Source organism: Drosophila navojoa, chromosome 3, assembly GCF_054131105.1.
Source record: "Drosophila navojoa isolate 15081-1374.11 chromosome 3, UAZ_NAV_1.0, whole genome shotgun sequence".
Lineage (NCBI taxonomy): Eukaryota > Metazoa > Arthropoda > Insecta > Diptera > Drosophilidae > Drosophila > Drosophila navojoa.
Genome location: NC_142891.1, coordinates 20,577,308 through 20,599,242, shown reverse-complemented (window position 1 = coordinate 20,599,242; position 21,935 = coordinate 20,577,308). Strand labels below are relative to the sequence as shown.

The following is a 21,935-nucleotide window of genomic DNA, read 5'->3' as shown; positions in this document are numbered from 1 at the left end:
TGGCTAAGATTTTGAAATTGAGCAAAAAGTTTATTTTGAAATATTTCGGTATATATGCATATATTTCTTTCAGAAAACTTATTTGCTGAGAAATGTATGAAAATTCACGAACTGATTTTATGTATGTATATGATTGCATACACACACAAATATATAGATTTATATATATTTATATTATAAATATTGAAATCTCCTACGTATTTCTAATCAATGCAATGTCATGTGCTGCGGTCGCCGCGATGTGTTTTCAATACAAATATCAAATGTTCTACTCAGCCCATTTGGATTTCTCTCAATGTACTATGTATTACGTGTCAGCTGCTGCTGCCGTTGAGAACTTGGCAAACTGTTGCTGTATTTATACAGACAGCGGCCAGCGTTGATAATGAAAAATGAAAAAAATATCTATCCAATGCATAGATGGATGCTACGGATGCTCTCGCAGGCCTCACATTCAGTCTGCCGGCATCGTCTCTTCTAATTAGAACGTCAATTTAAAGTAAGCGGGCGCGCGAAAAACCAACCAAAAACAAAAATAAAAATAATAATAATAATAATAAACGTAAAAACCAAGAATAAATAACAGCGACAACGAAATAGACGAAATTAATTAAAATTCACAGCGACATTGCGTCGTGTGTTAATCGCATTTTGTTTAAACACACATTTTGTTGTATTTCTTTTTTGTTTGTTTTCTTTTTATGTTTATGTAGTATACGAGATGCATTGGAGGCTGTGATTCAATTTCTATATAAAGCCAATTTATATTCGGTGCAGTCATATACATATATAAATATATATATACATACATAAATATATTCGACGATAACTGCTATCAGCTGCTGCCAATAAAATGGTGTATGAAACGTCCTACGAGAGCGGCCGCAAGCCATTCAAACCAGATCCGAATCGTGGCAAATGGGAAAAGCCAACGGATTTCATTTACGCCTGCTTCGGCCTGGCGCTTAAATTGGATCTATTTGTTATTTCGTATTGGTTCTATTTTGACATGGGCTGTAAGTATGTGTGTGTGTGTGTGTGAGTTTGAAATGAATTGAAAAATGCAATTGAAATTGTTGAGACTGATATTGATAAGCTTATCAATTCGACATGCCATGAGGTGAGATCTAGAAATTCTATGTACATAATCCAGGGAATACAAAAATTTGCTTTCAGTTTATAGTTTTTTAACTCTTTGAGCTCATTTATTTATTGATAATTAGTAATTAACAGAAACAAGCTATTCTCAGACAAGAATTAAACAGGTTTCAAGAAAATTTCATTCTTATCTATGACAAATATTTCTATTAAGTTCTGGGTCGTAATCAGCTTGCTTATGAGAATTTGATGGGTACAAAGTCAAGGCGAGAGACGCTTACACTCATGTTGTGAAGATTCATAAGAAATTGGTTGAAAATACCTATACATATATATGACAGAGTAATTTAATTAGAATCCCAATAGATCAAATGGCTATCATAATCAAAACTCAATTAGCATATATTATTGGATATTTATACATATTTCAATTAAGGGGCGTTCATATGAAATGAATGCATTTACAATAGTTTAGTTCGCACTTATATAAAATAAATATAATGTATATAGCTTAGATAAAAAGGGCCTTGGCTGAATAAATATTTTCAATGGAAAGAAATATGATAGCTGATAATTTATGGTAATTTACTGATGACACATGCTGAAACGTATTCTATGCTAATCTATGTTTATGAATGCTTTTATACACATATATGTATGTCCAAATATATGTACATATGAGCTTGATCTGTATTAAATGTTGGGTTTGCAAGCGTCTGTTCCGGTTAGTCCGAATTTTTAATTCTTTAACATGAGCATTTCTTTTTAATAAATTAATTTTATTTTTTAAGAATTATTTCTAGAGCAGATTATAGGATAGAAACTATATCCTTGAAAGATGGGGAATTGACCTTATAAGCATATATTTACTATATCATAAAGTTGCTCACGCAAGCATTTTGCAAAAAGTTTAGATTACTAAAAGAACTCAGCTTAGGGAAAACCCGTTGTCACATTTTATGTTTTCATTTTGTTTTTAGTGTTTGGCATGTTACCCTACTACATCTATATGGCTCTATATCTGGTGCCCATTATGGTCATACACTCGTTTATGGGACAATTCTCCAGCAGCGGCTTCATCTCCTCCTTTCGAGTCTCGCCCTTTTTCAAAGGTAATATAAGCACATCTTTGAGTTGGATTTTCATATAAATATATTTGTGTTTTAGGAATGGGTTACATGAGTTTGATATTAAGTTTGGCAAGTCTATTATACTACAGCATCTTTGCTATAGTGCCATTGATATTCATAGTGCACTCTCTGCGCCCTGCTTTGCCTTGGAGCTGTGAAAACTTTGTGCCCGACAGAAATATAACAACTGTAAATATGAAAAAGATTTTAAACGCCTAATCAAATTTGTGCTCAAGTCTGAACTTGTATTTAAGGTCTGTAACATGACGCAAAAAGCTGTGGAGACACTTCTGTCCTCGGATAATGATAATTACAATGATTCATATGCATTTACTTTGATACATGTGCCATCCACGATTTTCTTTCAGTAAGTTTTGCAACAGCGGTTTGAACTATTCTTAATGCCAATCTTAACCATCCAATAGAAATCATTATGAGGGATACCGTGATGTAGAATCCTATCATATGCCCGCAAATTCTAGTTTGTCCTGGCACATCGTGGGCTACTCGATTGCCGTTTGGGCCATAATAACATTCATTTTCTACAAATTTTCCGAAACTGCTAAGGTAATTATTAGATGATGATTCTGGGACTATTTAAATGACCCTTTGATTTCCCAGTTTGGCAAATTGATTCGTTATATGGTGATCTTCACTTTGGTCTTGTTGCTGATATGTATGACACGATTCCTCTTTCTACCGGGCGCCTTGGATGGTATTGTCCACTATATGAAACCGCATTTCGAGCATATGTTCGAGGGCGGTCTCTGCATGTCAGTTGTAGTACTGCAAGCCTTCGGATCTGGCTGGGGCACCATCATAGCTTTGTCTAGCTACAACAATTTCAAGACGAACATCATGAACTACAGCTGGATCATCGCCTTCGGCCAGACACTCGTATATATACTGTTTGGCATGGTCACCTTTATGCTAAAACACTATTTCCAAAGTGAGTATTGTTGAACTATTATCCTTTTAGTTATTATTAAGTATTATAGTATTAGTATAAGTATTATCACTAATATAACAACTTTCCCCAAAGAAATCCTCGCACTCATCCAAGTATTAGTATTATTATTACTATCGTTCTTAGTTTAGTGTGTACTTATATCATTATTAGCATTAGTATTACTCATTAGTATAGCTATTATTATCACTATTACTTATTTCTTTTGAATAATTACATGAAATGCCATTAGCTCTTAATGCCGATACTTTCAACTCATTTGTGGAGGCGAATTGGGCATTGTTCTTATCGACTGCCAGTATCCTGTCCACAATGGAATTTCCCAACTTTTGGACAATACTCTACTACACCATGTTGCTGATGGGCTCATTAATTGTGATGGTGGGTAGAAATTTCTTAAATCTATTATAAATGATGATCTACACTATTATGATTAGTATGTGTAAAACACACCCCATAGTCTATATGAATAAATATAGATTGAATGGAATGGGAAACTATTAATTTTAAATATATATAGGAGTTTTCTTTTTACAGTGTACTAGTTTCATATATAATTTTTTCACCCCTAACAGATCACACAACTGTTCTCTGTATTTACGAGCCTGTTCGATGAATTTGAGATGCTGCGACACCGCAAACAGGAAGTTATCTTTGGCACATTAGGCTGTTTGTCACTCGCATCCCTGTTCTTTTGCACTACTGTAAGTATCGAAGAGTTGAACTTAAATTTGGTGTTATTTAAGAACCAGCTTTTTCTTTACATAATATATTATTTTGTATTCAATAATATATTCAATTCCTTCATACATTTTTATTATATTATATTTTATTTTTAATTTCGATCTTATATATATCCATCTCATTCTCTCTCCTTTATAATAGAATGGCGCTGAGTACTTTTCGGCATTGTCGTTGGATGCTATTATGACTCACAGCCTGATGCACTTGATTTTACTACTGGCCATTCTTTGGGTTTATGGGCGTGAGCGTTTCCAGCGCGACATCGAGTTCATGCTGGGAGAGCCGTTTGCTTCGTGGAAGATATTCATACTGCGCTTTATAGCGCCCCTATTTCTACTCTTTGCCTTGGTTAGTAATTGAGAGTTATTCAATGAAGATTTTTGTATAATCTGTTAATTTCTTTCCCAGGTCATGGGCATATTTATCTCCTCGTTTGAGCATGCATTTAGCTCTGATATTATGGTAACCGTGAGCCTGATTGTGGTGTTGCTGTCAGTGCTCTTCATTCCCGGCTATGGCGTCCTGATAATGTTCCAAAACACGGGCAGCTTTTGCAATCGATTCAGGCGCGCCTGTCGACCCAACGATTGGTATCCCATTGAAATGGAGGATCGCCAGCAATACGAGGAAGTTGTGGGCAATGCCGACATTACACATCAGCTCTATGAGGTGACCGAGGAGGTGCATTGATGTGAATTCTGCAGCTGAAAGCATTTGTTAATCTTGTTCGCAATGTAATAAAAAGACGTTTGAATTTTGAATCTCTTTAACCACACTTTATAGCATATACAAATACAAATAATATTACAGATTTGTTACTTGTCAGCTGTTGCCGGGCCTTCTGCCTCTGACTCTGTCATAAATTTAGGTGCTCTCCGTTGCCGTCTGAAGGCTTCGTACTCCTCACGATCTACCGGATCAGCTGGGGTCCAGTCCAGTGGCCTCATTCGCCGTTTTAGGCTACTGCACAACGTGTTGCGCTTGATGATCATAATATAGAATACGTACAGCGGTATCCATATGATCGAGGACACAAAACTGAGCCAGCCCAGCGCAACGGCCCACCTTGGATACTTAATTCCGTTGTACGTGATTTCTCTTAAAAATATAATACTCGTCAGCAGAATAAACTAAAAATATCAAAAAATTTATAGATATATAATTATTGTGTTAAACTGAGCTATGTAACAGAGGTCTTACGATTAATACTATAGGCGTTATATACTTCCAAGTAATCTTCCAGAAGAGATTCGGCCGCTTACCCAGCATGAACTCGACGTCTGTTAAGAAATTATTGATTCCATAGATGTACATAATCATAAAAATCTCCACCAAGCAAATGACAATAATCGACAAAGCCGATGAATACCAATCGAATAGTTGCAATATGTACATGCCGGCCTACAAATAATAATCGTCATTGATTACTCTACATCCACTCCATCAAGTACTCACATTGGTGCACATTATGCTCGAGCAGCCGAAGGAGAAGATGCACAGGGCTGTGGTCAGCATTACCTTGTATTTACGCAGCGCTTGGATTTCATCCAGAATCGATGTTGTGATGGCCTCCAGTTGAACAAACTAAAGTGGAAGTGAATAGAAAAATTAGTTGATCGAGCTTAATGTAGGATAAAATATTCCTTGAATATAGTATTTCTCTACACATCTAGGAATCATGGCTAGAAATTCGTATATAATTTTCAGCGAGTCAAGCCAAGCTCGAGTTGAAGGAATATAAATAGAGCAAATTTGCACAATTAGATTTATTGACCTCTACTCACCACACTATCAATGCCTAGGAGGAAGAGCATTAAGAAGAACAGACAAGCCCAAAGTTGCGGAATGGGCATCTTGGCAATTGCTTCGGGATATGTGACAAAGGCCAGTCCAGCGCCAGAGGTAGCCACCGTTTTCACAGATTTACCCGACATTTCTAGCAATAAGCAAACATGAGCCTAGACAGTAATATATACACACATATGTATGTAGGTATACACCTCCAACTCACTCGATAAAAAGCCCAACACGGAAAAGACCACGACGCCGGCGTAAATGCTTGTGAAGACATTGATCATTACGACCAAAATGGAATCGAATTTGGCATTGTTGTGGAAGCGATTGAAGCTGGCCATATTGATGATGCCGCCCCAGCCAGGACCGAGGCCGAAAAACATTTGTATGGCCGCATCCGACCAGACGCGCAAGTCGAGCAGGCGATGCCATTCCGGATAGAAAAAGAACTTGATGCCAGTCGCGGCGCCAGGCAAGGTGACGCCACGAACGAACAATATAGTCAGCAGTATATAGGGAAACGGTGCTGTAAAGTAAGCCACCTTGCCCACCTGCTCGTTGCAACAATGTTATTAGATGTATGTTTGTGTCACTGTGTCGATAAGTTATCGATAACGTACCGATTTTATGCCTCGCACCACACATGCGAACACTATGATCCATGTGATGAGTAAGCAAATCAACTGCTCCCACACTATGGTTCCAAGTTCAGCAATGCTGCTCGAGATGCGCAAGACTTCCAGACTGAAATGAAGATGAAAATGAAGATATCCTCTATAGAGACAAAGCCCAGATTCACCTACTGAAAGAACTCATCGGCTGGCGTAACGAAGTTCTCAGCAGTACTATTCATCTATATTGTTGAAATGAAAGAAAAATAAATAATAAATGAAATTAAAATAAATTAGAACCAGAATCGTTCGTGCTCTTACGCCCTCAATCTTTGTACAGTTTTTCGAGTTCCACGACTGTTCACAGTTTATCCAGGGCACTGTCTTCCAACAGCTATAGTATAACATGCGTATGGGATACGAGATGATAACAGAATAGTAGCATACACAATACATATTCACAATCATCATACAGATGCCAGTGCCCTTCAGTAGAGGAGCCAGACGAAACATACTGGTACAGCCGGTGCTTGAGAATTGACCGATCAGCACTTCCATATAAAATAAAGGAATGCCGCATAGAATCACCATCAACATGTATGGCACGAGAAATGCGCCTGGAATAAATGAAAAGTTATTTCTGAAAAGTTATTCTGAGAATAAAATAATACCGAAATACGAGGTAGAGATAGAGAGAGAGAGCGTGAGTGTGGCAAGAAAGACTGAAATCGAATCAGACGTCAACATATTATTGCTTTAAGACAGAAATTGTTACTACAGTTCATTGTGAATTAAATAAAAATTTAACAAACTAAAATTAAAAAAAAAAAAATAAATAAAAAGCCCAAAAAGTTAAGATCCTTCGAGCCGGATTTGAACCAGCGACCTATGGATTTCAACATATCGATTCCACAAACTGATGGTAATAAGATTAAGATTGCGTTATCTAGACCAAAGATGTATTGTTTAGGTATAGATTTCAGCCTTGTTTTATTCATCAACCTCGAAAACTCTACAGTCCATCGCTCTACCAACTGAGCTATCGAAGGCCTCCGCTGGCCGCCGACAAAACAGCAACAAAAGCTACCTCAGCTTTCACTCGAAAGCTACAGCAATTGCTGTGGAGCTTAATATAGACACTGCACTCGCTGTAAACACACACACACACACACTCACAAAGACTGTGCAGCGTGTGCGTGAGTGAGTGTGCATGACGTCAGAGCATGCGCTATTTTTAGCTTTAGCACAGAGGCAGCGCGCGAGCCACAACTGAGTGAATCGAGCAATGAAGACTCATTGAAATGCTCAGTCACTCATCATCAATTGCTGGAGAGTGAACTGGCGGTTGACGATGAGATACCACTTATGAAAAACAGTATTTCTACACAGATAAAGAAGATGCCTCTCAATCCGACTGGCATACAACCCCTTAACATAAATAATCAATGGGTATGAGTATACAAAATTTGAGCGCATCATACCATACGCCCATTGACGTATGCATATATCCATTTGGGGATTTGTAGGGAGCTTACCTCCGCCGCTGCGGTAACAGAGGTAGGGAAATCGCCAGACATTGCCAATGCCAATGGCATAGCCGATGAGAGTGAGCACGAACTCTGTTTTGGATGCCCAATAGCCGCGTTGCGCATCGCGCTTGATTCTCTTCGCTTTCGGTGCTGGCTGGGTCTTTTCCACTTCTGTACGTTTCATTCCACGATTACACTTTTAATTTTCACTAATATCTTTGAACATGTTTCTTTTTGGTATAAAAGTTAGCAAAGCTCTGGTCTTCAACGGTTCACTCCCTGAAGCCACTCAAAAAATAAGAAAAGAAATAGTGAAAAATATTGTACATAAAATTTTTATTGAAACGAAACTTTGTTATATTTTTTATATTTAAATCATTTTCATTGACATTAAAGGATTTGTTTCCTATTTTTGTTTCTCTTCAGGAAGCTTTCATTATCCGAAATAGATGCGTCTGTATAAGGGTTTTTAGTGCAATGTTTTAACATGATCGATAATTATCGATTCTTTGGATTCGTTTATAAATATATATATATATATAGAAGGTATTCAAATAAACTTTTATAGCATACCTGTAAACAATACGTTTTACTATTACTTTCCGACTATACATAGACCTATCTATGTAAAATCTGTAGTAAATGAAACAACTGTAGTGTTTAGTAGATGTTAGCGTATTTTTTCTTTATTATTGGCAACTTTTAGCATCGTTAAGATTAATCGGTTTTAGTTCACATTTGTTCTAGGTCTAGCTTATTAAGTAGATGAGTGGTATTTGTTAAAGCTTCCGTTTATTTCGCCTCCCGCTTCACCCTTTTAACAGCGCAGTTGTGAGAGCATGCTCAGTGCCAGCAACAGCACGGATATTGCCTTCTGGCCATTGCCAGCTGAGGTACGTCCTGCTATGGCCGTATAATCATCGGGACGACGCGATTCCCGCTTCTCAGCCTTCTCGCAGATGTTGCCGCAATTCGCATGCTCACAGATGTCGCAGATATTCGACTTGGGCGCTCGATAGAACTGACGAGCGCGACGAGCTGTAGGGGAGAGTGAAGGCAATAGGGATTAGCTGTGGATGGCGGCATCAGAATTGTCAAAACTTACCACTATCGTAGTAGTCATACATGACAACAGCCACGGGTCGATGCTTGGTGACCTTCACAGTTTTGTATGCATGCAACGTGGGACAGACCTCTCGCCTGTCCAGATAGTCAAAGTAGATGATGACCTTGGTGTTGCGCTGCTGTGTTTCGACCTTTTTGATGCGCTCGCTGGACTCCAGCGTGGGCAGCGTATCGGTGTCCACCACAAAGCCGCTGGGCAGCTGCACCTCCATGACAGCCATGTTGGAGCGCTCCGCATCGCCAGGCACCGAAACAAAGCTGGCGCAGGCAGACAAATGCAAGTAGTCCGCATGGGAATTGCGATTCACTGTGGGATCCAGCACGAATCTCGGCCAGGCGCTGGTCACATTCGTGTTGTATTTGTAGCTAACCTGAGCCAGCGCTAAGCCACGCCCAGTGGCCGACACGCTGACGTTCTTAATGTTGTTGGGCAGCTGTGAAATGGACCAATTCAATTTGGAATCAGTTAAAGTGTTTGCCAAATTCCACTAACTTCATCTCACCTCCACACTCTGCAACGCCAGCGAATTCTCCGCATTCACATTCAGTATGGTCTCAGCACCCTCTCCGTAATTGAAAGCCAACTGCACATTGTTGCCCTGGCTGGAGAAGCGTTCGGCAAACATGAGCAGGGCCTGCAGACCCACAACCGTATCCTGCGAGCCCACAAAGCCGCCGAATATATTCCGTTGATCCATTAGCCAATTGAGCACGGGCAATGCATCGCCCACCAGATTGTTCTCGAGCAGTGCCAATGCACCGTAGGCAGAGATCTCGATGTTGACGCTGCGCGTGGCATTGTACCAGGGCGACTGCTGTTCCGCAGCCGGGGCCGTCTTATTCCACCATTTGCGTCCGTCGGCATTCATGGCCAGCGAGTCGAGACGTTGCAGGAAGGCGACCTTGGCATTGTGATTGGCCCGGGACAGCACATAGGTGCCCAGTGCCATGGCATGCAGATTGTTGGACGCGTCCAGGCCTCGCGTAATAAAGTCCAGCGCCTTGTTGATGTTATTCCGATACTCAGGATGTAGATCCTGAAAAGAATTCGATGTAAATGGAATACTCAACACTCTCCCTCACACCACCTACCACGTTCTCCATCATGGCGAGCGTCACAAAGGCGGTTAGACTTATGCCTCCATCGTCGAACTGCTCAAAGATATCGCCATGCTCCTCGTAGCCGCCGTTGCCGGACTGCACGCTGGCCAAGTAGGCCAGGGCGCTCTGCAGCACATGATCGTCCACCTGAATGTAGGGCGCCGCCTGACGCAACGATCTGGCCACATAGGCCGTCAGCCATGTGGAGCTCTTCTTGGCGGACAGGCCAAAGGCGCTGAATGCTCCATTCTCGTGCCGATAGTAGAGCAGGCGCTGATAGCCCACGGCCAAGTTGTTTGTGGCGGCCAACTCCAGCTCGGGCGTTAGTTGACGCAAGCGCTGCGATTTATTGATAGAGTGGGAAAAGAATATTATTTGATGGAAGGCTTAATTGCATGAGTTATTGACTGACTTATTGATGATAGCCTAGACTGACAGGGATAGTGATAAGCGTTGATTGACTATCTGAGTAACTGATTGATGATGGGGGTTGACAAATTTAGGGATTATCTAAATAAGTGATTGACTGATCAATAGTTATTGGGATTTTAAACGATGATTGACTATCTGAGTGACCGACTGTCTGTTTGCTCAACAACATCTTTTTGATTGAATTCGCGATAGGCATACTGATTGATTGGTGAAATACTTTAAACTGGCAAATTGAATGATTCCTTAATTGATTGACTGACTGTTTTATGATCTGATTAAAATCTGATGACTGTCTTAGACTGGAACTTATTGAAATTGCATGGTCGATTGATCTATTGGTTATCTGATTTATTGAGTGGCTGACTGTCTGACTGACTTGTTGACCTGACTTTGCCAAGAAATGAATTAAATATTTGACAACCTTTCGGTTGAACATACTGATTCATAAGTTGTTACTAACTCATTGTTGGCATTTCTCTACATTATCTGCTATTCTTCAATTGCAATTGTTTTCAAACTTACGCCCAAATAACGCAGCACCATTAGATTCGGCACAAAGTTGACCATGGTCTGTTCGCCACAGCCCGTTGGCAGCTGGATGAGCTGCTGCAGATTGCCCACAATGCTGCCCACCAAATCGCCCACAGCGCTGACTTCGATGCTCGTTGAGTCGGGTATCGCATTGCGTGGCACTTTGATGGTGACATTCTGCCTGCGCTGGGCATTGGAGTTCAGCTCAAAGAGGAAGCCACGATTCACGCGCTCCGTAGCCCCAGGATGCTCGACCAGCAGGGTACGTTCGACGGTGTCGCCGGCCTGTGATGTGGTTGCCACAGCTTTTACGGGCAGTGCACCGACTCGTCGGGGTGTCACAATGAAAGAGATCGAGCGAGCCGACTTTCCAGGCACCTGAATGGTGCGACGACTATAGAGCTCCAGCTCTTTATGATTGAACGATGTGAATACTTATTATAAGGCATTTTATGTTACACAAGTGTTTTACGTACTTGGCTTATTGGTCTGGTTGATGTTCAGCTGGGGAAAGTCAAAGTCCTGCGCTGTGTTATAGAAAGTCACATCAACACTCAAATCGCTGTCTCTGTTATTATGCACCACAAACGGCAGGGCAATCAGTTCATCTGGAAGTATGAATGGGGGATAGTGAAAAGGTTCATTTAGACACCTGCAAGCTCACCACCTTTTCGTATGGAGTACGGCAGCTCGGTGGCTATGTAAAACTCCTTGTAGGCCTCCAGTTTACTCACGGGCGTATTCAGACCCAAACCATTGACCGGATCAAGCGTGAAGGCCGTCAGCAGCCAGGAGGTCATGTCACTAGGTATGCGTCGATGTATTGTGTTGCGGCCATCGCTGCTTGAGGAGAGATTGAGGAAGAGCCAGGTGTCTGCCGGATCGCGCATGACATGAACACGTGGATTGTGCCAATAGGGCTTGGGTGTGTAGGAGAAGGCATAGCGTCCCTTGCCAGGTGGCAACGTGTTCACCTCTATCTTATGGGCGGGTCCAATGTCTGTTTTGCGCACCGCTGTTAGTTTATCCTCCTCTACAGTAGTGGAGCTATCCCTGCCTATAGCCGGTGTGGTGTCGATCTCTATAAGAACTCATACTACAATTAAAGTGTCAGATTAAGTGGGGTGTTAGATCAACCTCTATCCACAATGTAATCCGTGTTGGACATGATAATGACACCAGATTCCTTGCCGGGCGAGCCGACGGGTGTGTTGACATCGCTTAGCTCATAGGCATACAGAGCATCCATGAGTCGTTCGTGTGTTAGATCGTGACCTGAATGATATGAGAATAGATCAGACATGAGGAGATGGAACTTCAAGTAAGTCAACTAACCGCTACGCAGCGCAGCTGCATTTTGATCAACAACCATGAGACCCACATAGGAGTAGGGCTTGGTGCTGATGCTTATGTCTATATCCTGGCCAGGTGGTGCGCGGATGGGCGCTTCGATTTGCACCTATCACAGATGAGTTTAGTTTGAGTATATTTTATAATGAATATGCGCTCTACTTACTGCATTCAGCAAATTCTCCTCAAATCGAATGATCTGCTCATCGTAGACGAGCTCTCCATTGACTATCATATAGACGAACAGCTTGGCACGCGGCATCATGGCAAAGGAGGCCAGAAACTTGATCGTATGATAGGTATTATCACCCACCTGTTGAGCAAATCAATGAGTATACAATAATTGCTTTAGATTGACTTAGTTTGCTTCACTCACATCTACAGTGCGCGTCAGTATTATATCACCACGTCCCACCACTTGATACATGAAATATTTCATGGGCTCGTTGGATCGAACAGCTACAGCGATTTCCTGATTGACCATGGGTCTGGAAAAAAATTGTAAGATTTGCATAACAATGTGGAGAAAGATATGAAAATATGAATAGGAAATATTAATAATAATAATTTTTAAATAATAAAATTCTTTAAGATCTTTACCTATTATTAATTCAAATTACCTCTCAGTACTTACTTGTCATTTAGAACCTTGGCCGTGATATAATTCTTGCTGTGCAATTGTTTGCGTGGCACCTTGCCCACATCGCTAATAACGCCCATATAGTCCACAATAATCGAATGGAACTCATCACGATCGCCCACTGGCACCGTGAACTTCATCTTGACCTCGCCTCTACCGTCCAGGGTATATGTGGTGCGATTATACATTTCGCTGCTGCCATAGACATTTGTCAAATAAGCCGTGATCGCGGGATCGAAATCTTTCAAGGGGCTGCCATCATTGCGAGCTATGCGTGCCTATCAGATATAGTCAATGTAGAAACAAATAATATCGTTATATTATGTATTTTAGCTGATTGCAATTCGTTAACTTACTGTTGCCTCAAAGGGCACACCGGGTATATAATAGCTGGGCAGCTTGACTGTCTCCACGCGGAAGTGATTCAGGTAGAGGGTGAGCACCGTGGAATAGTTTTGCACCGAACCCGTGGAGCGCTCCTCGACCAGTGCATCCAATAGATATTGTCGCTCATAGTCTTGCTTCAGATGCAGCTCCTGCTCAATGTCAAACTCAAAGTATGCGCTGCCATCGATGGGCACTACCTTGCGGGTGATCAAATCGTTGACGAACGGCTGCAGCGAGCCAAAGAAGGTGGGATAAATGGAGAGCGTGGCCTCGCCCATAATGGGTTGGCCAAAAGCATAGCTAGAAGAAAGAAAGAAACATAGGTAAATGTGTGGATAACAAGTAGGTTTCCTATACACTCTATATACAAGCTAGACTGTTGGCAATCGATATCTATCGATATATGCAAATACATTTATATATCGAGTTAACTGGGATAAAAGTCAAATGATCTCAGATTGTTACCATATCATTATTTCCTTAACGAAGTAAGGAAGTAATGTAAGGGATATCTTTCGAGCTTGTCACACTTACTGCGCTTTCACTGTAGCTGCGATTTTGCCATCCTTATAGATTGCTTTTCGTGGCGTCTCAATGTCCACCACAAACTTGGGCAAGATGTGATCCAAGATCTCAAACGTTTGCTTGTGCTGCTGCTCGGCCACGTCCACAATTATGGACCAATCGCCAAAGCGTGGATAGTCCGAGAGCTGCAGCTCATTTGAGTAGATGGCATTGGTCAGACGTATGTCCTTATAGCTCCTGATGAGATTGTTGCCCGAGTCCCGGATCTCAACGTGCACGCGTCCATAGCCCCGCGCGGGCTTGAGATTCGCATCGAGCAGCAGTATGCGATAATGCACCAGATCTCCGGGCTTATAGATGCTCTTGTCCGTCTGCACCAGCACCGTATGCTGTTTGGGCTCGAAATGTAGTTGTGTTTCGTTCGTAAAGATTATGCCGCTAAGGCCTTCCGCCGTCAGCCGATAACGATCGGACTTGAGCGCGGGCAACTGTGGGAAAGAGCGAATGGAAAACTATTATATTTGACTATTTTAAGAGCAGCAGAGTTGTTTAGTTCACCTCAAAGTGCAGCAGCTGCGTTGAGTAGGGCCTCAGCTCGACGGTCTTGAAATCTGTGTAAGCACTGCTCAGTATGCCCACCTTCACTCTGACGGGCTCCGCTGCCTTATGTACGCTCACAGCCACATGGTACTGAGAGTTCGGTCTCACTGTATTTGGCGCAATTATTGAGTAGAGGCTGACGAATAAAAATAGAAAAAATATGCTAAAATGTAGCTTATTGAATGTTGTTGGATATGAAGAGTTGTAAGCTGAGTCGAAACTAATCTAGAAAATAATTGTGAGAAATTTTTATGTATGAAGGTTCAGATGGAATCCATACCGAAATACCTCTTATTAAACTATAAATGACTAAAAATTGTATTATAGAGGTCAAATATTTCAAAGGCAAGCCTCTAACGCGAATCTCAATTATAGTTGTGGCAGCCCGCATAGCCTAAGCACATTCTTGAGGAAAATAAAAATACATATATGGAGTATGAAAATTTGTAATTGATTCATTATTATTTGATTATTTTATTTAAATACTATAATGAGCTTATTACTATTTATGTTTGAGTAGTAGATAATTACTAGATTATTTTACATTCTTATTCATTATTAATTACTTTCTATGACACCCTCTCACCAGCTTGATGACAAATGAATAATATCTTGGCCCAGAGAAGAAAGCAAATATAAATTCAAGTACTTTATTTAGCCGTTGAAAGCAGTGAAGACAATGTTCCGCTTGGGTATTACATGCTTTTGTGTGTATGTGGCTGACATGGTATCTGAATCTGTGGCTATTTTTCAGTTTACTATTCATTCACGCGCTTAACGGAAGCGAAACACTTAAACAATACCGGGGTAATGTACTTTACAGCGCTGCGTCTTGGGCTCTCGCATTGGAGTTCGGGTCAGAGTGTTGAGAGCGGCCGCGTTTCGGTTTGATTCATGTCGGAAATGGCATAGAGCTCATCGGGGGCGTTGCGGCCAGCTAAAACTATTATATACATATATATATTTTTTGTTTGGTTTTGTGGTTTCTCTAAGTGCTCGGCATCATTGGATGAATTTGTAATAACAAAGTTTTATGGCCAACAATTGGAGTTACAGGCAAATGAGTCTAACTTTTGAAATGTACATATATTAAGTACACAGTTTAAATATTTTGTTTATGAATATTTTTTATATTTTTATTTGTTGTTTCTCGAACTGGCTAATAAAAATACGTTTATATATATTTTGCAAATGCTTATGCATGAAAGTGTCAAAGTTTTAAGCTGGAATTCTTTCTACTAAGATTGGAAACATACGACTTTTTAAGATATTTTCATATAGATTTTGTAAGCTTTTCACATATTGAGTGTTAGCTCAAAGTAATAGAGTTTCCATTGTTTATATATTAACTTGGATGCCATGCCTTTCTTAATTTTTATTGAGATGAGTATTCATATTAAGTAAACTGAAATTTAGTATAATAGTATTTACTATATGTTTGTTATATTGCATTTTGGATACTATTCGCCATACTACTATTCTGCGTCTCATTATTCAATATAGTATCACTAATTATGCAACTTTTTATGCGGCCCTCGCTCTTTATAGATTTTCCCAATTTGTCGTAATTATCATACGGCTTATGCATGTATATGTATAGGTATGTAGAGTGTATGCCTTATTCGGTGTGCCACTTATATAATACGATTTAACAATTTTGGTGCTGAGCTCAGAGCTTGTTTTGGTTTTAAGGGAATCAAAAATGTTATATGAATACCCTGTACACATTGAGTATGGCAAAGCGAGGTTGATATGTATATAGATATCTATGTAAATATGCTTCATAACTATGGTAAGTTATAGGAAATATATATGTGTGTATGTATGTATACAAGATACAATCTATAATTAGTATGATTTATTAATAATTCTTAAATACTGTAAAATAAACAAAAATTTCAAAATATAATGGTAAATATTCGATTTCTTCAGCATATCTTGAAGATTTATAATGTACATTAAGCAACAAAGTTATAAGAGCATAATAATCTGCATTTGATGTAGAGCAAACGAAAGTAAATTCAATGATACTTAAGTGAATTGCTCATATCCATTATCTGGCTTGGATGTAAATATTATTTAAAAAATCCTCTTTTAACACAGGGTATCTTTTAGTCTCTTCCACTTAGCCCACTCATTTGCTGGACTACAGCTGGACTCTACTTTTTATTTTTACATCACTTTTTATTTAGCCGCTGCGCGAAACTCGTGGAGCTTGAGCTGGCTAACTGTGCCGTGTTGTCGGCGTATTTTGTCTGCCTTTTTGTCTCTTTTGGCGCAATTCACAGTTTCGAGTTGTTCTAATTTCAATTGCTGTTGCCGCTGTTGTCGCTGCCGCTGCCGCTGCCGCTGCCGATGTCGACGTCGTCGTTTAACCTGTTCCCACATTTTCTTTTGTGTTTATGTCACGTTTTGTTAGACGCCAAACAGGTTCCTTCAGCTCCACTCTTCGCCCAAAATGGCAAAAATAATTTCGCTTTTTTCTTATTTTTTTTTTCCATTTTCATTTTGTTGTTGTTTTCGAAATGCAATTGGATTTCATTGGAGAGGTCTCACATGATTGCATCGCGTTGGGTTTTGAGTGTGTGCTAAATGTCGGCTTCAGGCAGTTGATATCAACTTAATTAACTCGCATAAGCAAGCATGTATATTATACATACATACATATATATGTATGTCTGTATATATTTATATTGCTGCCTTGAGCTGCACCCTATATATGGTCAATGTATAAGCTTGAATTATCATATGGCAATTGAACTTATCCCATATATGGAGAGTGTATCAAGCGAGTGCTTCAAGAGATTGCTTCAAGAGAGTGTCTCACTTGGCAATAGCTGAAAGGCTTCATCAAGAAGCTTAAAAAACGAACGCGAACATTCAACTTAGCTACAAATCAATCACAGAATTCTCAGAATCAAAAAAGAAATAAATAAAATAAAAGGCATGTCGAAACTTGAATACACTCAAAACATTTTGTATGCGCAACTTTTTGGCTACTGATTGCTTTTAAGATAAACATATAACGGAATAAAATGAAGCGATTCTTATATCTATTTGTAGTTGTGTGATGGGAATAAAAAAGTTCGTTGGAGTTGGTTTGAAGATAGATAAATAAATATATTTTTGACTAATCCTAAGAGACAAGTTGTTTTATGTATAATCAATAAGAACCATAGTTTTTTATCTAAGATAAGAACTTTTATTGACATAATCGTAGCAACAGATACAAATGTTATAGTCAGGCTTTACCGACCGCATAATACTCTTTCATGATGCATACTCTGTTGAAACATATCTAATAATAGTCAGAAAGCCAATAGGCTCTCTTCTCAAAGTCAAAGAGTAGCGCAAGTTTTTATATATACTATATTTAAGCTACATATATATCTCATAATAATCATTCATGTCAGATTAAAATTTTTTTGAGCATTTAGTTGTCTAAATATTGATATCTATAAGCACAATTACTAATTTCTATATTGTAAAACCCGCACAGCTTTGCCTAAATAAATCTATATGCAAAATCGCGCGATCTCATAAGCATTTCCAATCACGTGTTGCGCACTCTTCCACATAGTGCTAGTGCCCGCTATAAGACTATCTACACTACTGCTCTATAGATTTACCTTTTGCAGCTGGTCGGCTTGACAGCTAGTCAAGGTGAGCCATCGGAAATGAGGCAGTAAATAAGTGCTTGCAAATGTGTCACCCGGCATTAGGGTGGCTCGAATGAACTTTTGTCAATGGAAACCACTTCAATTGTAATTGAGATACCCAGTTTGTCAGGTTGGGTCAAGTTGAAAAACAAGTGTGAATCCTCGCATAGGCATTCGGCAAATATGGACAACATTCAACATTGCATCACCCTGGTGTGGAGCTGCGAGATGTTGGCAATGCGTGCGTAGGTCGACGGATATCTCGACAATCTCGGCTTGAATTTATTTTATTTTTTATGCCATTCAGTTTACGTGTTGTATATTTTTTTTCTGCTGTCACGGTACGAGAGACCAGAAAGAACAGTTATTTTCGTAAGCTAAAGATTTGCATGCTGCGTGGGATTTAGTTATCTAATGTCAAGCAAAAGCTTGTTTGCATGTGTGTGTGTAAGGGTATTAGAGATGGAATGCCAAAATAGTATTCCGAAGTGTTTGTTCTTATTGTATATAAAATATAAATTGTATACAAGTCAATGTTGAAGTCGAAGAATAAATAAATAAATATATGAAATGCTTATATGCCAAATATATCTTATATATAACTAATGAAAAATATTTGTTTTGTTTATTTATTTGTATAAAAATAATGAAGTATACAAAATATCTCTATGGTAGCTTGTTGCTAAATTGATTAATTCACATAGTTAATATATTATTATTATATATGATATCAGAGCTATTAATTTTTTGACATATTTATAATTATCTATCGCTTGAGGAACAGAGCGCTTTGAACAGTCATTGCAAAGTATATTTATTTTCGATCAACAAAAACGAGTGAGTCAACATTTTAAAATACTTTCATCTAGAATAAATATGTGCTGAATGTGAATCATAGGGTATGTTTGGCTGAGCTCAGATTACTAAACATGGCCTATCTCTTCTATTGGTGATTAACAGAAACTTATTGTTTCTGTTTATTGATTAAAGCAGATTAACTATAATCTAGATAAATTGACTCTCAGCAAAGTCCAGGGTATCTGCTGAGCAGACACTCAATCAACATCTACCCTGGAAGCTGTGGGTCCATGTATTCAATGCTAATTTCCTCTTTGATTACAAACTTGTTAATTATATGGCATGGCATGGATAATGAGCGATGTTCGAGCTGCCGGCATGGCAAATAATTTTGGGTTTGTTGCTTAAGTCTTTTGTTTTGAGCTATTTTCTTGTCGTTTCGACTCGCTTAAGTGGCGTGATGTCATTTTCAATGTTATTTGTATATAATTTGTGTGCAACATATTTGTCACACTCGTTGTCAGCTGTATACTGTGTAGGAGTCTATATAGAGAGATGTGTGTTTGGGCGTCTCTCTCAGTCTATCTTTCTCTCTCTGTGTGTGTGTGTGATTGTGTTTGTGTGATATTTACTAACCCCTGAGCAGCTGTCAGCGTCAAAAGTAAACAAGTTGCGAGCGTGAAAACAAAATAAATGCGTTGCGAGCACATTTTGCTATATTTATATAAATTTGCTTAAAAGCAATATTTAATTATTGCTTAATTAGGATAACTTTTATAATTTTATTTATTTATTATAATAGCACTCATTATTCACATTCGATTTATTATTGCACTGTTTTTTTATTCGACTGTCTTTTTTCGGGTTTGATTCGTCTTTCCGTGTGGGCAGTCGACAATCTTTGCTCTCGAGCCGCGCGTCCCGCCACAAAGCTTGATTTTGGCCAGTGGTTGTTGCTGCTGTTGTTTGTTGCTTGTTGCTTCACTTGTTTAACCAGCACCAGACGCTCAAGATTCGCGATTGCGCTAACGGCCAAGCTCACGTTTATTTTGTTGCTTTGCTTTTGTTTTTGTTTCGTTTTTCACTTTCGTTTCGAGGCGCTGCCACCTGTTGAGCGTTCGCGCTGTTGCCCGCTCGTAAGCTCGTTCTCAACTGATTTTTCGGCTAACGCTTACAGCTGGTATTGGCCACAGTTGAAGCCAGCAGCGAAGCTTTCAAGTGGGCCACAGAGCTTGTTGCAGTTGTGTGGTTGTTGTCCCCGCTGAGTGTGAGTCATGGACTACGAAAGGGGTTGAAGGTGTCTTGGCTAAATGTTGTAGCAAGTTGTGCTATAATTAAATATGTAAATTTAATGAAAATACTAAGAATGAATGAGGTTTAGTTTATAATTGGGGTTTGAAAAATAAGCTCTCTCACTTGACCTCTTTTATTAATTTTTGTTGTTTATTTAAAAAAAATAGTATTACTTTGAAATGCCAGATTAATGCAAATTATAATAACTGAAATCAGTCTCTCTTGCTCTAACCATATTTTTCAAAAGGCTGAATATGTGGTTTGTGTCTTTGCTTTGCTGAATTAATAGACATTTTATAATTTTCAAGCAAAGGCGTTGCCAGACATTAGCATAACAATCAAATGTTCTTTAGTACATCAAATTGCCGTTAGGGGCGTCGTTCAATTTTTGAAAAGTTTGGCATTAGCTATAACTTTTAACCAAAATAATGCAATGCTTTGTTGATTATGATTACCAATAATTATGGCATTAAAATTTAATATCAGTTTCAAATCAATAACTTAATGCCTTAACAACAAAATGTTAAAGTTCCAAGATATCTAATGTGAGACGGTAATCGTGCTGAAATGCGATAGAGTGTCTGAGAGAGATTGTGAGAAAGAGAGAGAGACAGAAAGAGAGAGAGGGAGATAGAGAGAGTGAAAGACAGCTCTTGTTTAATTCCCTGGAGATGCCTATCTTTTAATTCAATCAATTCAGCATAAGCATAAACTTTTTTCCAGTGCATTTGATACTAAATGGCCGACAGACTCACATACATATATACACACACACACGTAAATAAAGAGAAATACAATCGCGTCGCATATTCTAACATCAATATTGCAATACCATTTGACATTTGTTATGGCAATGGGCGCAAAACGATGCCGACTGCAGAGCAAAATAACGGATGTTCACTGAATGCTGGACAGCATGGGAAGGAGGAGGAAGAGCAGAAGCAGGCCAATATGAGGTAGGCGGAGGGGCGTGGCTGGACAGAGACCCCAATGTAACCGGTCAAACGGAGTGATTTTTATTGGCTTGTTGCTTTTTCGATTCACTGATAAATTGTTAATGTCACGCCACGCACACACACACACACACACATAGAGAGAGAGAGAGAGAGAGAGGCACACACATACACATATACAGATGTTTGCTCGTAAAATGCAATGTTACAAATTTATTATTTATGTGACGCTAAGCTTTGTGCGCATACAGCGAACTCCGCATAGAGCAAATGTAGCTGTCGAGAGACAAATGAATATATGTATTTGTATATACATACATATATGTATATGTATGTATGTGTTTGTATATCGCCTTTTTGGATGTCTAAAAATGTTGTGCCCCATAAAATTGCATTTGATGTGTGCACCGAATATTCCCAACCAACAATTACAACAGCAACACCAACAACAATAACAACAACAACAGCAATGATAATAATTGTAATAATTGGTTATGGGTGGTGTGTGCACAGTGGAGCTTCAATAAATCAAACAGTTGCTATGACTATACAAGTGCCAATACACTGAGAAAAATTGGGACTAGCAAACAGTAAAATAAAATGGTAAACAAGTCCAAGAATCATGTTTATGATCTAACTATGTGAGGGGAATCTTGTGGGTAGTGCTC

General features: G+C 39.3%; 4 protein-coding genes and 1 non-coding gene across 5 annotated transcripts in view; 1 reads left to right on the top strand and 4 right to left on the bottom strand.

Annotated features, from left to right (window-relative positions):
* Hel25E (ATP-dependent RNA helicase 25E) overlaps positions 1-21,935 on the bottom strand; it is a 113,678-nt gene that overhangs the window by 88,783 nt on the left and 2,960 nt on the right. The window lies entirely within an intron of this gene.
* LOC108658807 (sodium-dependent proline transporter) lies at positions 348-4,700 on the top strand. Its single transcript, XM_089257438.1, has 11 exons — positions 348-499; positions 714-1,016; positions 2,079-2,210; positions 2,266-2,417; positions 2,483-2,595; positions 2,654-2,795; positions 2,850-3,177; positions 3,428-3,576; positions 3,771-3,899; positions 4,081-4,287; positions 4,348-4,700. Exons 2-11 carry the CDS (start codon positions 854-856, stop codon positions 4,627-4,629), a joined length of 1,797 nt encoding a protein of 598 aa, XP_089113564.1. The 5' UTR covers positions 348-499; positions 714-853; the 3' UTR covers positions 4,630-4,700.
* Positions 4,694-8,238, bottom strand: Ntl (Neurotransmitter transporter-like). The gene is made up of 9 exons (XM_030384834.2): positions 7,880-8,238; positions 6,666-6,961; positions 6,537-6,586; positions 6,354-6,477; positions 5,951-6,284; positions 5,724-5,875; positions 5,395-5,523; positions 5,140-5,340; positions 4,694-5,069 (listed from the first exon to the last, which is right to left on the bottom strand). Exons 1-9 carry the CDS (start codon positions 8,055-8,057, stop codon positions 4,755-4,757), a joined length of 1,779 nt encoding a protein of 592 aa, XP_030240694.1. The 5' UTR covers positions 8,058-8,238; the 3' UTR covers positions 4,694-4,754.
* On the bottom strand, positions 7,203-7,393 carry TRNAY-GUA (transfer RNA tyrosine (anticodon GUA)). Its single transcript has 2 exons — positions 7,357-7,393; positions 7,203-7,238 (listed from the first exon to the last, which is right to left on the bottom strand). It is a non-coding gene; the product is annotated as a tRNA-Tyr (tRNA).
* Tep3 (Thioester-containing protein 3) lies at positions 8,533-20,202 on the bottom strand. Its single transcript, XM_030384830.2, has 16 exons — positions 19,658-20,202; positions 14,523-14,700; positions 13,974-14,452; positions 13,409-13,739; positions 13,047-13,330; positions 12,789-12,900; positions 12,579-12,725; positions 12,398-12,521; positions 12,200-12,337; positions 11,730-12,143; positions 11,539-11,670; positions 11,054-11,472; positions 10,091-10,438; positions 9,502-10,035; positions 8,979-9,432; positions 8,533-8,911 (listed from the first exon to the last, which is right to left on the bottom strand). Exons 1-16 carry the CDS (start codon positions 19,729-19,731, stop codon positions 8,691-8,693), a joined length of 4,389 nt encoding a protein of 1,462 aa, XP_030240690.1. The 5' UTR covers positions 19,732-20,202; the 3' UTR covers positions 8,533-8,690.

What these genes read in the sequence shown, in the direction of transcription:
- LOC108658807 (XM_089257438.1), top strand. Translation starts at nt 854, where the DNA reads ATGGTGTATGAAACGTCCTACGAGAGCGGCCGCAAGCCATTCAAACCA. An exon ending in TGGGCTCATTAATTGTGATG is followed by an intron (nt 3,577 to 3,770) that starts GTGGGTAGAAAT and finishes CACCCCTAACAG; the next exon opens with ATCACACAACTGTTCTCTGT. An exon ending in CCCTGTTCTTTTGCACTACT is followed by an intron (nt 3,900 to 4,080) that starts GTAAGTATCGAA and finishes CCTTTATAATAG; the next exon opens with AATGGCGCTGAGTACTTTTC.
- Ntl (XM_030384834.2), bottom strand. Translation starts at nt 8,057, where the DNA reads ATGAAACGTACAGAAGTGGAAAAGACCCAGCCAGCACCGAAAGCGAAG. An exon ending in TGGTGCGAGGCATAAAATCG is followed by an intron (nt 6,285 to 6,353) that starts GTACGTTATCGA and finishes TGCAACGAGCAG; the next exon opens with GTGGGCAAGGTGGCTTACTT. An exon ending in TAACGCCTATAGTATTAATC is followed by an intron (nt 5,070 to 5,139) that starts GTAAGACCTCTG and finishes TGATATTTTTAG; the next exon opens with TTTATTCTGCTGACGAGTAT.
- Tep3 (XM_030384830.2), bottom strand. Translation starts at nt 19,731, where the DNA reads ATGTGCTCGCAACGCATTTATTTTGTTTTCACGCTCGCAACTTGTTTA. An exon ending in GCCAAGGTTCTAAATGACAA is followed by an intron (nt 12,901 to 13,046) that starts GTAAGTACTGAG and finishes ATTTTTTTCCAG; the next exon opens with ACCCATGGTCAATCAGGAAA. An exon ending in TACTGACGCGCACTGTAGAT is followed by an intron (nt 12,726 to 12,788) that starts GTGAGTGAAGCA and finishes TTTGCTCAACAG; the next exon opens with GTGGGTGATAATACCTATCA.